Source organism: Ambystoma mexicanum, chromosome 4q, assembly GCF_040938575.1.
Source record: "Ambystoma mexicanum isolate Mex_15411 chromosome 4q, UKY_AmexF1_1, whole genome shotgun sequence".
In the NCBI taxonomy this organism is placed as follows: domain Eukaryota; kingdom Metazoa; phylum Chordata; class Amphibia; order Caudata; family Ambystomatidae; genus Ambystoma; species Ambystoma mexicanum.
In genome coordinates this window covers 1,254,337,524-1,254,350,866 of record NC_090928.1, presented here as the reverse complement: position 1 = coordinate 1,254,350,866, position 13,343 = coordinate 1,254,337,524, and the positions used below count along the sequence as shown (strand labels likewise).

The 13,343-nt window shown below is 50.8% G+C and overlaps 1 protein-coding gene across 2 annotated transcripts in view; it reads right to left on the bottom strand.

Annotated features, from left to right (window-relative positions):
• Nucleotides 1-13,343, bottom strand: part of LOC138468335 (uncharacterized) — a 419,279-nt gene that overhangs the window by 59,082 nt on the left and 346,854 nt on the right. For both annotated transcript variants that reach the window (XM_069608850.1, XM_069608851.1), the window contains one exon: nucleotides 4,462-4,545. In XM_069608850.1, the coding sequence (XP_069464951.1) occupies nucleotides 4,462-4,545 (84 nt within the window). The remainder of the gene's footprint in view (nucleotides 1-4,461; nucleotides 4,546-13,343) is intronic.

Here is a 13,343-nt window from a genome sequence, read left to right as displayed (position 1 = left end):
TGAGTCGCTCTCTCAGTCCAGAAATCTTAAGTTGACCCATGTCAGGAGTGAGTAGCCCATCCAGTCCAGACATCTCAAGTTGCCCCGTGTCAGCAGTCAGTAGCTCACCCAGTCCAGAGATCTGAAGTTACACCTTGTCAGGAGGGAGTGGCCTGTCCAATGTAGAGATCTCAAGTTGCCCCATGTCAGTTGTGAATGGCTTGCTCAGTCCAGAAATCCCAAGTTGCCCCATGTCAGGAGAGAGTGGCTCGTCCAATGTAGAGATCTCAAGTTGCCCCATGTCAGGTGTGAGTGGCTCGCCCAGTCTGGAGATCTCAAGTTACCCCATGTCAGGAATGAGTGGCTTGTCCAATGTAGAGATCTCAAGTTGCCCCATGTCAGGTGTGAGAGGCTCGCTCAGTCCAGAAATCTTAAATTGCCCCATGTCAGGAGTGAATGGCTCGTCCAATGTACACATGTCAAGTTGCCCCATGTCAGGTGTGAGAAGCCCATCCAGTCCAGACATCTCAAGTTGCCCCGTGTCAGCAGTCAGTAGCTCACCCAGTCCAGAGATCTGAAGTTACACCTTGTCAGGAGTGAGTGGCCTGTCCAATGTAGAGATCTCAAGTTGCCCCATGTCAGTTGTGAATGGCTTGCTCAGTCCAGAAATCCTAAGTTGCCCCATGTCAGGAGAGAGTGGCTCGTCCAATGTAGAGATCGCAAGTTGCCCCATGTCAGGTGTGAGTGGCTCGCCCAGTCTGGAGATCTCAAGTTACCCCATGTCAGGAATGAGTGGCTTGTCCAATGTAGAGATCTCAAGTTGCCCCATGTCAGGTGTGAGAGGCTCGCTCAGTCCAGAAATCTTAAATTGCCCCATGTCAGGAGTAAATGGCTCGTCCAATGTACACATGTTAAGTTGCCCCATGTCAGGTGTGAGAAGCCCATCCAGTCCAGACATCTGAAGTTGCCCCATGTCAGGAGTCAGTTGCTCACCCAGTCCAGAGATCTCAAGTTTCCCCATGTCAGGAGTGAGTGGCTCACCTAGTCTAGAGACCTCAAGTTGCACCATGTCAGGTGTGAATAGCTTACTCAGTCCAGGGATCTCAAGTTGCCCCATGTCACGTGTGAGTGGCTTATCCAGTTCAGACATCTCAAGTTGACCCATGTCAGGTGTGAGTGGCTCGCCCAGTCCAGAGATCACAAATTGCCCCATGTTAGGAGTGAGTGTCTTGCCCAGTCCAGAGATCTCACGTTGTCACATGCCATGTGTGAGTAGCTCATCCAGGCTACAGATTTCAAGTTGCCTCATGTCAGATGTGAGTGAATCGGCCAGTCCAGAGATCTCAATTTACCCCATGTCAGGTGTGAGTGGCTCACCCAGTGTAGAGATCTAAAGTTGCCCCCCTGCCAGGAGTGAGTGGCTCGCCCAGTCTAGAGATCTCAAGTTGCCTGATGGTAGATGTGAGTAGCTCAGCCAGTCTAGAGATCTCAAGTTGCCCCATGTCAGGTGTGAGTGGATCATCCAGTCCAGAGATCTCAAGTTGCCCCCTGCCAGGAGTGAGTGGCTCGCCCAGTCTAGAGATCTCAAGTTGCCTGATGGTAGATGTGAGTAGCTCAGCCAGTCTAGAGATCTCAAGTTGCCCCATGTCAGGTGTGAGTGGGTCATCCAGTCCAGAGATCTCAAGTTGCCCCCTGCCAGGAGTGAGTGGCTCACCCAGTCTAGAGATCTCAAGTTGCACCATGTCATTTGTGAGTAACTCAGTCCAGAGATCTCAAGTTGCCTCGTGTCAGGTGTGAGTGGCTCCTCCACTCCAGAGCTCTCATGTTGCCCCATGTCAGGAGTGAGTGGCTCGCCCAGTCTAGAGATCTCAAGTCCCCTGATGGTAGATGTGAGTAGCTCATCCAGTCTAGAGATCTCAAGTTGCCCCATGTCAAGTGTGAGTGACTCACCTGGTCCAGAGATCACAAGTTGCCCGATGGCAGGTGTGAGTGACTTGCCCAGTCCAGAGATCTCAAGTTGCCCCATGGCAGGTGTGTGTTGCTCAGCCAGTCTAAAGATCTCAAGCTGCCCCATGGCAGGTGTGTGTCGCTCAGCCAGTCTAGAGATCTCAAGCTGCCCAATAACAGGTGTGTGTCGCTGAGCCAGTCTAGAGATCACAAGTTGCCCAATGGTAGGTGTGAGTGGGTCTTCCAGTTCAGAGATTGCAATGTTCCCCATGTCAGGTGTGAATAGCTTACTCAGTCCAGAGATCTCAAGTTGCCCCATGTCACTCTTGAGTAGCTCATCCAGTTAGTTGACCCATGTCAGGTGTGAGTGGCTCGCCCAGCCCAGAGATCACAATTTGCCCCATGTCAGTAGTGAGTGGTTCACCCAGTCCAGGGATCTCAAGTTTACCCATGTTAGGAGTGAGTGGCTTACCCAGTCTAGAGATCTCAAATTGCCCCATGTCAGATGTTAGTGGCTCACCCAGTCCAGCGATCTCAAGTTGCCCCATGTCACGTATGATTGGCTCATCCAGTCTGGAGATCTCAAGGTGCCCATTGGCAGGTCTGAGTGGCTCGCCCAGTCCAGAAATTTCAAGTTGCCCCATGTCAGGTGTGAGTGGCTCACCCAGTCCAGCGATCTCAAGTTACCCCATGTCAAGTGTGAGTGGCTAATCCAGTCTAGAGATCTCAGGTTGCCCCATTTCAGGTGTGAGTGGCTTGCCCAGTCCATAGATCTCAAGCTGCCCCATGTCAGGAGTGACTTGTTCATTAAATGTAGAGATCTCAGTTACCCCGTGTCAGGAGTGAGTGGCTCGCCCAGTCCAGAGATCTCAAGTTACTCCATGTCACAGTGCAAAATAAAAAGAAAAAAAGAAGTTACTCCATGTCAGGCGTGAGTGGCTCGTCCAATGTAGAGATCTTAAGTTGCCCGCTATCAGGTGTGAGTGGCTCACTCAGTCCAGAGATCTCAAGTTGCCCAATGTCAGGAGTGAGTGGCTTGTCCAATGTAGACATCTCAAGTTACCCCACGTCTGGTGTGAGTAGCCAATACAGTCCAGAGATCTAAAGTTGACCCATGCTAGGAGTGAGTGGGTCATCCAGTCCAGAGATCGCAATTTGCCCCATGTCAGGTGTGAGTGGCTCACAGAGTCCCGAGATCTCAAGTTGCCCCATGTTAGGTGTGAGTGGCTTGCCCAGTCTAGAGATCTCAAGCTGCCCCATGTCAGGGGTGAGTGGGTCATCCAGTCCAGCGATCTCAATTTGCCCCATGTCAGGTGTGAGTGGCTCACAGAGTCCCGAGATTTCAAGTTGCCCCATGTTAGGTGTGAGTGGCTTGCCCAGTCTAGAGATCTCAAGTTGCCCCATGTCAGGTGTGAGTAGCTCACTCAGTCCCGGGATCTCAAGTTGCCCCATGTCAGGTGTGATTGGCTCATCCAGTCCAGAGATCTCAAGTTGCCCCATGTCAGGTGTGACCGGCTCGCCCAAACCAGAGATTTCAAATTGCCCCATGTCAGGTGTGATAAGCTTGCCCAGTCTAGCGATCTCAATTTGCCCCATGTCAGGAGTGAGTGGCTGGCCCAGTCCAGATATCTGAAGTTGCCCAATGTTAGGGGTGAGTGGCTCGCCCCAGTCCAGAAATCTCAAGATGCCCCATGTCAGGTGTGAGTGGCTCGCCCAGTCCAGAAATCTCAAGTTGCCCCATGTCAAGTGTGAGTGGCTCGTCCAATGTAGAGATCTCAGTTGCTCCATGTCAGGAGTGAGTGGCTCGCCCAGTCCAGACATCTCAAGTTACCCCATGTCAGAAAAGAGTGGCTCATCCAATGTAGACATCACAAGTTGCCCCATGTCAGGTGTGAGTAGCCCATCCAGTCCAGAGATCTCAGGTTTCTCCATGTCAGGAGTGAGTGGCTCCCCCAGTCTAGAGATCTCAAGGTGCCCTTCATCAGGTGTGAGCAGCGTACCCAGTCCAGAGATCTAAAATTGCCCCATGTCAGAAGTGAGTGGCTCGCCCAGTCTAGAGATGTCAAGTTGCCCAATGGCAGGTGTGAGTAGCTCAGCCCGTCTAGAGATCTCAAGTTGCCCCATGTCAGGTGTGAGTGGGTCATCCAGTCCAGAGATCTAAAGTTGCCCCGTGTCAGGAGTGAGTGGCTCACCCAGTCTAGAGATCTCACGTTGCCCCATAGCAGGTGTGAGTAGCTCAGCCAGTCTAGAGATCTCAAGTTGCCCCTTGTCAGGTGTCAGTAGCTCAGCCCGTCTAGAGATCTCAATTTGCCCCATGTCAGGACTGAGCGGCTCGCCCAGTCTAGAGATCTCAAGTTCCCCCATGTCAGGAGTGAGCGGCTCGCCCAGTCTAGAGATCTCAAGTTCCCCCATGTCAGGAGTGAGTGGCTCGCCCAGTCTAGAGATCTCAAGTTGCACAGTGTCAGGTATGAGTAACTCAGCCATTTTAGAGATCGCATGTTGCCCCATGTCAGGTGTGAGTAGCTCAGTACATACCTTTCTCCCACCCGCCTGCAGCAAATGCTTCTTCTCCAGCGTCCCCTCCATCAGCTGAAAGTCCTTCCTGGATGTGCTTGGGCTCTGGAAGAAAAGAGTTAGTCAAAGTGAACATTTCTGGTCAGGGCACATTGCACTTACCCACCAATCTCCTGCCCTGGCCCTACCTCTTACCCCCAGAGCGCACTAAAAGGAACTGTTTAGGAAGACTTAGGTCTCTGTTTATATGTATTCAGAAAAAAAGCAGCGTTCAGAAAACGGTATCATCGACCTTAGGTTGTCCCATGTCAGGTGTGAGAGGCTCTCCTAGTCCAGAGATCTCAAGTTGCCCTATGTCAGGAGTGAGTGGGTCATTGCTGCAGGTAAGATGGGAGGATCCCAGCTCTTACTGCAGGTACGGATCTTACTGCAGGTAAGATGGAAGGATCCCAGCTCTTACTGCAGGTAAGATGGAAGGATCCCAGCTCTTACTGCAGGTAAGATGGAAGGATCCCAGTTCTTACTGCAGGTACGATGGACGAATCCCAGCTCTTACTGTAGGTAAGATGGAAGGATCCCAGCTCTTACTGCAGGTAAGGATCTTACTGCAGGTAAGATGGAAGGATCCCAGCTCTTACTGCAGGTAAGGATCTTACTGCAGGTAAGATGGAAGGACCCCAGCTCTTACTGCAGGTAAGATGGAAGGATCCCAGTTCTTACTGCAGGTACGATGGACGAATCCCAGCTCTTACTGTAGGTAAGATGGAAGGATCCCAGCCCTTACTGCAGGTAAGATGGAAGGATCCCAGCTCTTACTGCAGGTAAGATGGAAGGATCCCAGTTCTTACTGCAGGTACGATGGACGAATCCCAGCTCTTACTGTAGGTAAGATGGAAGGATCCCAGCCCTTACTGCAGGTAAGATGGAAGGATCCCAGCTCTTACTGCAGGTAAGATGGAAGGATCCCAGTTCTTACTGCAGGTACGATGGACGAATCCCAGCTCTTACTGTAGGTAAGATGGAAGGATCCCAGCTCTTACTGCAGGTAAGGATCTTACTGCAGGTAAGATGGAAGGATCCCAGCTCTTACTGCAGGTAAGGATCTTACTGCAGGTAAGATGGAAGGACCCCAGCTCTTACTGCAGGTAAGATGGAAGGATCCCAGTTCTTACTGCAGGTACGATGGACGAATCCCAGCTCTTACTGTAGGTAAGATGGAAGGATCCCAGCCCTTACTGCAGGAGCAGGTGCCTGAGGAGGACCCCCAGGGACACCCTGAGGCTGCAGGGAAGCCAGTGAAATCTGAGGAGGGGGAATAGGCTCTTGAGACTGCATCAGTGCTGTAGAAGTAGGTGCCTGAGGAGGACCCCCAGGGACACCCTGACACTGCAGGGAAGCCACCGGAATCTGAGGAGGGGGTATAGGCCCTTGAGACTGCATGAGTGATGCAGGAGGAGGTGCCTGAGGAGGCCCCCAGGGACACCCTGAGGCTGCAGGGAAGCCAGCGAAATCTGAGGAGGGGGTATAGGCTCTTGAGACTGCATCAGTGATGCAGGAGGTGGTGCCTGAGGAGGAACCGCAGGGACACCCTGAGTCAGCAGTTCCTAAGGGAGCACTTCCTGAATCAGACCCTTTAAAATGTTGGTCATGTGGGGAGACTTCATCAATCCCATCAATCTCCCAAACCTATACCCCTTACAGGCTGCTGAGGTGGGCTGCAGTGCTGGGCAAGATGCAGCAGACGTTCTCTCAAACCTATACTCCTTACAGGCTGCTGAGGTGGGTTGCAGTGCCGGGCAAGATACAGCAGAAGTTATCTCAAACCTATACTCCTTACAGGCTGCTGAGGTGGGCTGCAGTGCCGGGCAAGATGCAGCAGACGTTCTCTCAAACCTATACTTCTTACAGGCTGCTGAGGTGCACTGCAGTGCCGGGCAAGACGCAGCAAAGGTTCTCTCAAACCTATACTCCTTACAGGCTGCTGAGGTGGGCTGCAGGGTCAGGCAAGATGCAGCAGAGGTTCTCTCACACCTATACTCCTTACAGGTTGCTGAGGTGCACTGCAGTGCCGGGCAAGATGCAACTGAAGTTCTCTTAAACCTATACTCCTTACAGGCTGCTGAGGTGGGCTGCAGTGCCGGGCAAGATGCAGCAGAGGTTCTCTCAAACCTATACTCCTTACAGGCTGCTGAGGTGGGCTGCAGTGCTGGGCAAGATACAGCAGAAGTTATCTCAAACCTATACTCCTTGCAAGCTGCTGAGGTGCACTGCAGTGGCGGGCAAGATGCAACTGAAGTTCTCTTAAACCTATACTCCTTACAGGCTGCTGAGGTGGGCTGCAGTGCCGGGCAAGATGCAGCAGAGGTTCTCTCAAACCTATACTCCTTACAGGCTGCTGAGGTGGGCTGCAGTGCCGGGCAAGATACAGCAGAAGTTCTCTCAAACCTATACTCCTTACAGGTTGCTGAGGTGCACTGCAGTGCCGGGCAAGATGCAGCAGAGGTTCTCTCAAACCTATACTCCTTGCAAGCTGCTGAGGTGCACTGCAGTGCCGGGCAAGACGCAGCAAAGGTTCTCTCAAACCTATACTCCTTACAGGCTGCTGAGGTGGGCTGCAGGGTCAGGCAAGATGCAGCAGAGGTTCTCTCACACCTATACTCCTTACAGGTTGCTGAGGTGCACTGCAGTGCCGGGCAAGATGCAGCAGAAGTTCTCTTAAACCTATACTGCTTACAGGCTGCTGAGGTGGGCTGCAGTGCCGGGCAAGATGCAACTGAAGTTCTCTTAAATCTATACTCCTTACAGGCTGCTGAGGTGGGCTGCAGTGCCGGGCAAGATGCAGCAGAAGTTCTCTTAAACCTATACTCCTTACAGGCTGCTAAGGTGGGCTGCAGTGCTGGGCAAGATGCAGCAGAAGTTCTCTCAAACCTATACTCCTTACAGGCTGCTGAGGTGGGCTGCAGTGCCGGGCAAGATGCAACTGAAGTTCTCTTAAACCTATACTCCTTACAGGCTGCTGAGGTGGGCTGCAGTGCCGGGCAAGATGCAACTGAAGTTCTCTTAAACCTATAATCCTTACAGGCTGCTGAGGTGGGCTGCAGTGCCAGGAAAGATGCAGCAGAAGTTCTCTCAAACCTATACTTCTTATAGGCTGCTGAGGTGAGCTGCAGTGTCAGGCAAGATGCAGCAGAGGTTCTCTCAAACCTATACTCCTTACAGGCTGCTGACGTTGTCACGACCGCTGGGCACTGGCGGCTGTGGGAGAGGTGGAAGCGAGGCCGCCATTGATTGTGCCGCCACGTTTTCTCCTTGACAGTATTATCGGTCTAGTCTTTTTCAACATGGCCGCTGCCTATGCGTATTTACGTCCACACGCTAGGCAGCTCGGCGCGTTGCAACTTCGGATTTCCCTCTGTTGCTCTCGCTCCCTTATTGTTTTCTCCTTGGCGGTGCTCCGCCCTTGCTGTATTGGGGCTCCCTGGCCCTAGTTGCGCTTTCCCTTGTGCTCTTTCTCTTCCAGCCTTCCCAGTGTTTCTATTCCCAGTTGGTATCCATAATTCTCTCCCTTTCCTGGCTGTCTCTTTCTCGGCTCTTTTCTCTTACTCAGCTGGTCCCTCTCTCTACCTTGGATATAGTTCGGATTGTGCTCCCCGAGTTTCCCTGTTATCTGGTTCCTGTCTGCTCAAGTACTCCAGAGGGGTTTTTATGTCATTCGGGCTTTTCCCCTCTCTCCGTTGTTAGTCCGTCGCGGAGGGGGGTCACCGTGCCTCCTGTTATCGGAGCCGCGGTGGCTTCCTTTCGAGGCCGACCTTACCTGCTACAGAAGAAGAGTCTTCCCACTCTCCACGCCAGAAGAAAGAAGTTTAATTCAAGCTCAGGTGAGGAGGAAAGGGAACGGGAGTACGACCGGTGTCTTACTGAGGAGGAAGACTTTATTGAACAATCTGATAATTTGGTTAGTCCGCCAGCCCATATTGACAGATTGCAACGCCCAAATATTGAGATGGCAACCCCACAACAACTCCAGGAACTTATCGCTGCCGTACAAGGTTTGAGTCAGGAGGTTCAGACTTTAAAGGCAGACAATGCCGCCCTTCAACTAAGGGTTGCTGCTCGAGAACAGCTTACGGCCGATCTTCCACCCCTACCCTTGGTATCAGGCAAATTTGATGGCACCGAGAGAAAAGTAAAGGAATTCCTTGATGCTTGTGATATTCACTTTGCTTTCCGAAGAGGCACCTTTTCCACAGACCATACCAAGGTAGGGTTCATGATAACCCACATGACGGGTAATGCCTTAGCATGGGCCACTCCGTTGGTATCTCGATCTGACCCAGTGCTACAAGATTATTCGGCTTTCAAAGACCTTCTCAAACAGACTTTCCTTCATACGGAAACAGCCTTTTTAGCCAGTGAAGACCTCCTTGACGTGCGTCAAGGAAATTCAGACTTGCTTTCCTATCTGTCCGCTTTCAAACGAATAGCAGCGGAGGCTGGTTGGCAAGAAGAAGCACAGTATACCATATTCCGGAGGGGTTTGCGGGAGGACTTAAAGGACGAACTAGCCAGAATTCCCCGCCCAGACTCTTTCTCCGATCTCATCAAGGCGATAATTAGGATCGATTATCGCATGACCGAAAGAAAGAACGAGAAGAAGAAGACTCGTCCTCCTGGATTTTCCCTTGAAGCCCACACGTCGACCTCCTCACCTGTTACGCGTCCTCCTTCCAGAGACGAACCAATGCAGATTGGTACCACCCGAGCCCCTTTGACAGCGGAAGAAAAGAAGAGAAGGCGAGAAGGCAATCTGTGTCTTTATTGTGGTTCGACAAGACACCTTTTGAGGGACTGTCCTGACGTACCCCCGAGGAGGCCGGGAAACGAACGCCCTCGGTAGTCGGTGGAACAGATTATCGAGGGGCGTCAGCTGGTTCCTATGCTACCCTTTCTGTGACCTCTGCCAAAACCTCCGAAGACCATCGATTGATGGTAGTTGCCGTTCAGCTCCAGTTCAGAGGACAACAGATAGAGACACAAGCCTTGCTTGACTGTGGAGCTGCCGGAAATTTTCTAGACACTGTGTGGGCTGACAAGGTGGGCCTTCTCCGATAACCAAAGAAGGAAGACCAGAAGGTAGAAGGAGTTGATGGTACTCCTTTATGCTCCGGGCCCATAACCCACACCACTGAGGAAGTCCAGGTATCTATTCAACTACATTCCGAGTTCCTTAAGTTCGATATCATTAGGGCCGCCCATTTTCCTGTGATATTGGGAATGGGTTGGCTCCGCAGACACAACCCAACGATAAATTGGACAGACAACCTGCTGAGCTTTCACTCTTCTTTTTGTAAAGAAAGGTGTCTGCCGGAACCTATGTTTGAAAAGGTAAAAACTATATGTGCTACTGAGAATAACTCCATCCACAATTTACCGAGGATATTCGAGGAATTTGCTGACATCTTTAAGGAACAACAACCTTCGGTACTCCCCCCTCATCGGCCGGAAGATTGTAATATAGACCTCATACCTCAGGCCTTGGTTCCTTTTGGAAGAATGTACCCCCTATCCTTGGCTGAAAAGGCAGTTCTCCGGCGCTACCTGGATGACAATCTTGCTAACGGATTGATCCGACCATCAAGATCCCCAGCTGGTGCTTCATTATTCTTTATACCTAAGAGAGACACAAAGGAGTTGAGACCTTGTATTGATTACAGAGGTCTAAATCAAGTCACGATCAAGGACAAATCATCCATACCCTATTTAGGATTTATTCTCTCTGAAAAAGGTATAACCATGGATCCCGAGAAGGTGGAAGCCATTCTCTCATGCCATCTCCTTCCTCTGTAAAGGACATCCAGAGGTTTTTAGGTCTGGCAAACTTTTATCGGAAATTTGTTCCGGGGTTTTCAAGACTTATCTTGCCCATCACTTCTCTGCTTAAGAAATCCTCTAAACCTTTTCTTTGGAATGAAGCAGCTGAAGACAGCTTTACCAGTCTCAAGGGAAAATTCTGCACGGCTCCCATTCTTCGGCAACCAGATCAATTGAAACCTTTCATTATGGAGACCGACGCTTCTGCTGCTGCAGTAGGTGCCGTACTTCTCCAAATCAACCACGGAATGGAACATCCGATAGCCTATTTTTCCAAGACCTTAACAACCAGTCAACAAAACTACTCAGTCATCGAGAAAGAGCTACTGGCTATGAAATTGGCTTGTCTGGAATGGAGACACTTACTTCAAGGAAGTATGCACCCGTTTCAGATACGTACTGATCATAAAAACCTGCAGATTTTGAGGCAACAGGAATGCTATAACACCCGACAAGCCAGATGGGCACACTTCTTTGCTCAGTTTCATTTCACCATCACGTATATTCCAGGCTCTCAAAACCAAGTGGCTGACTCCTTGTCTCGAAGAAACGAAGTACACCAGTCTGATCAGAAAGAACTCATGTTTCCCCGTACTAAGATCGTTCTGGTGGTATCGTCTTTTCTGGAAGAGGTTAAGGGGGCTTATACTTCTTTAGAAGGTCCCACTCCTACTCTAAGAAATTTACCTGTCGAGGAAAAGGAAGGACTGTATTTCAACCAAGGAAGACTAATCCTACCCACACATGACCTTCAAGTACGAGCTCTTAAGTGGTGTCATGACTCAAAGGTTGCTGGTCATCGCGGCCTGCGCAGTACTCTTGAACTCCTCCAAAGAACCTTCTTTTGGCCCAAGATGCGAGCAGACACTCAGGCTTATATTCAAAGATGTTTGACTTGTTTACGTACCAAGTATTCCACCCAGAAATCGTTGGGGTTACTTCAATCCAGCCCGATCCCTCCAGGTCCTTGGATTAACATTTCTACGGACTTCATCGTCGACTTACCTAAATCCCAAGGGTGTACATGCATTATGGTAACAGTCGATACCTATTCCAAACTGGAGCATTTCTCCCCACTGTCTGGCATACCTTCTGCTTCACTCACAGCTGAAGTCTTTCTTAAAGACATATTCAGATTGCATGGTCTCCCGCAAAAGATTGTATCCGATCGTGGCAGTCAGTACACCTCTAAGTTTTGGTCAGCTTTATGCAAACTTTTGGGTATTGAGAGGGCTCTTTCTTCTGGATTCCATCCTCAGACTAATGGCCAAACTGAGAGGTTAAACGGAACCCTTGAACAATATCTGAGATGTTTCGTAAACCAGTCTCAAGACAATTGGGTTTATCTTCTCCCTACTGCCGAGTTCTCGTACAACAATGCTATGCATGCTTCTTTAGGTATGAGCCCTTTTTATTGTACTTATGGATATAACCCCAGATCTATTATACCCACTTTCTGGAAGGAAACTCCTATCCCGTCGATTGAGTCAAGTTTGGCACAGCTGAAAGAAGCTCACTTATCTGCCAAACAGAGTCTTAAAGAGGCAAGCATTCAATACAAAGACCAAGCAGATCGCCACCGGAGACAAGTACCGATGTGGGAGAAAGGTACGAAGGTCATGCTGTCTACTAAGTTTCTACCCCGATGGGTCAGACCTTCCAAGTTATCTCCCCGGTATATAGGTCCTTTTCCCATCCTGACCAAGATCAACCCAGTGGCTTACCGCCTCAAGTTACCAAAGTCACTCAGCCGTGTTCATCCGACATTTCATTCTTCACAGCTCTGCTCTTATGTGGCTGATGAGAGAAGGCAGAGAGTTCCCAGACTTCACATTCCGCCCGACCCTAACTCTGAAGTGTACGAAGTCTCCCACATCAGGGATTCCCGTTACCATAAGGGACGCCTGGAATATCTTATACACTGAAAGGGCTTCCCTTCATCCGAGGATTCCTGGGAACCCCGATCTTATGTTAACGCACCCCGTTTGCTACACCAGTTTCACAACCTACATCCCGGCAAACCCGGGGGAAACCGCCCTAGAGGGGGGCATACTGTCACGACCGCTGGGCACTGGCGGCTGTGGGAGAGGTGGAAGCGAGGCCGCCATTGATTGTGCCGCCACGTTTTCTCCTTGACAGTATTATCGGTCTAGTCTTTTTCAACATGGCCGCTGCCTATGCGTATTTACGTCCACACGCTAGGCAGCTCGGCGCGTTGCAACTTCGGATTTCCCTCTGTTGCTCTCGCTCCCTTATTGTTTTCTCCTTGGCGGTGCTCCGCCCTTGCTGTATTGGGGCTCCCTGGCCCTAGTTGCGCTTTCCCTTGTGCTCTTTCTCTTCCAGCCTTCCCAGTGTTTCTATTCCCAGTTGGTATCCATAATTCTCTCCCTTTCCTGGCTGTCTCTTTCTCGGCTCTTTTCTCTTACTCAGCTGGTCCCTCTCTCTACCTTGGATATAGTTCGGATTGTGCTCCCCGAGTTTCCCTGTTATCTGGTTCCTGTCTGCTCAAGTACTCCAGAGGGGTTTTTATGCCATTCGGGCTTTTCCCCTCTCTCCGTTGTTAGTCCGTCGCGGAGGGGGGTCACCGTGCCTCCTGTTATCGGAGCCGCGGTGGCTTCCTTTCGAGGCCGACCTTACCTGCTACAGAAGAAGAGTCTTCCCACTCTCCACGCCAGAAGAAAGAAGTTTAATTCAAGCTCAGGTGAGGAGGAAAGGGAACGGGAGTACGACCGGTGTCTTACTGAGGAGGAAGACTTTATTGAACAATCTGATAATTTGGTTAGTCCGCCAGCCCATATTGACAGACATGGGCTGCAGTGCCAGGCAAGATGCCGCAGAAGTTCTCTCAAACCTATACTCTTTACAGGCTGCTGAGGTGGGTTGCAGTGCCGGGCAAGATGCAGCAGAAGTTCTCTCAAACCTATATTCCTTACAGGCTGTTGAGGTGGGCTGCAGTGCCGGGCAAGATGCAACAGAAGTTCTCTAAAACCTATACTCCTTACAGGCTGCTGAGGTGGGCTGCAGCGCCGGGC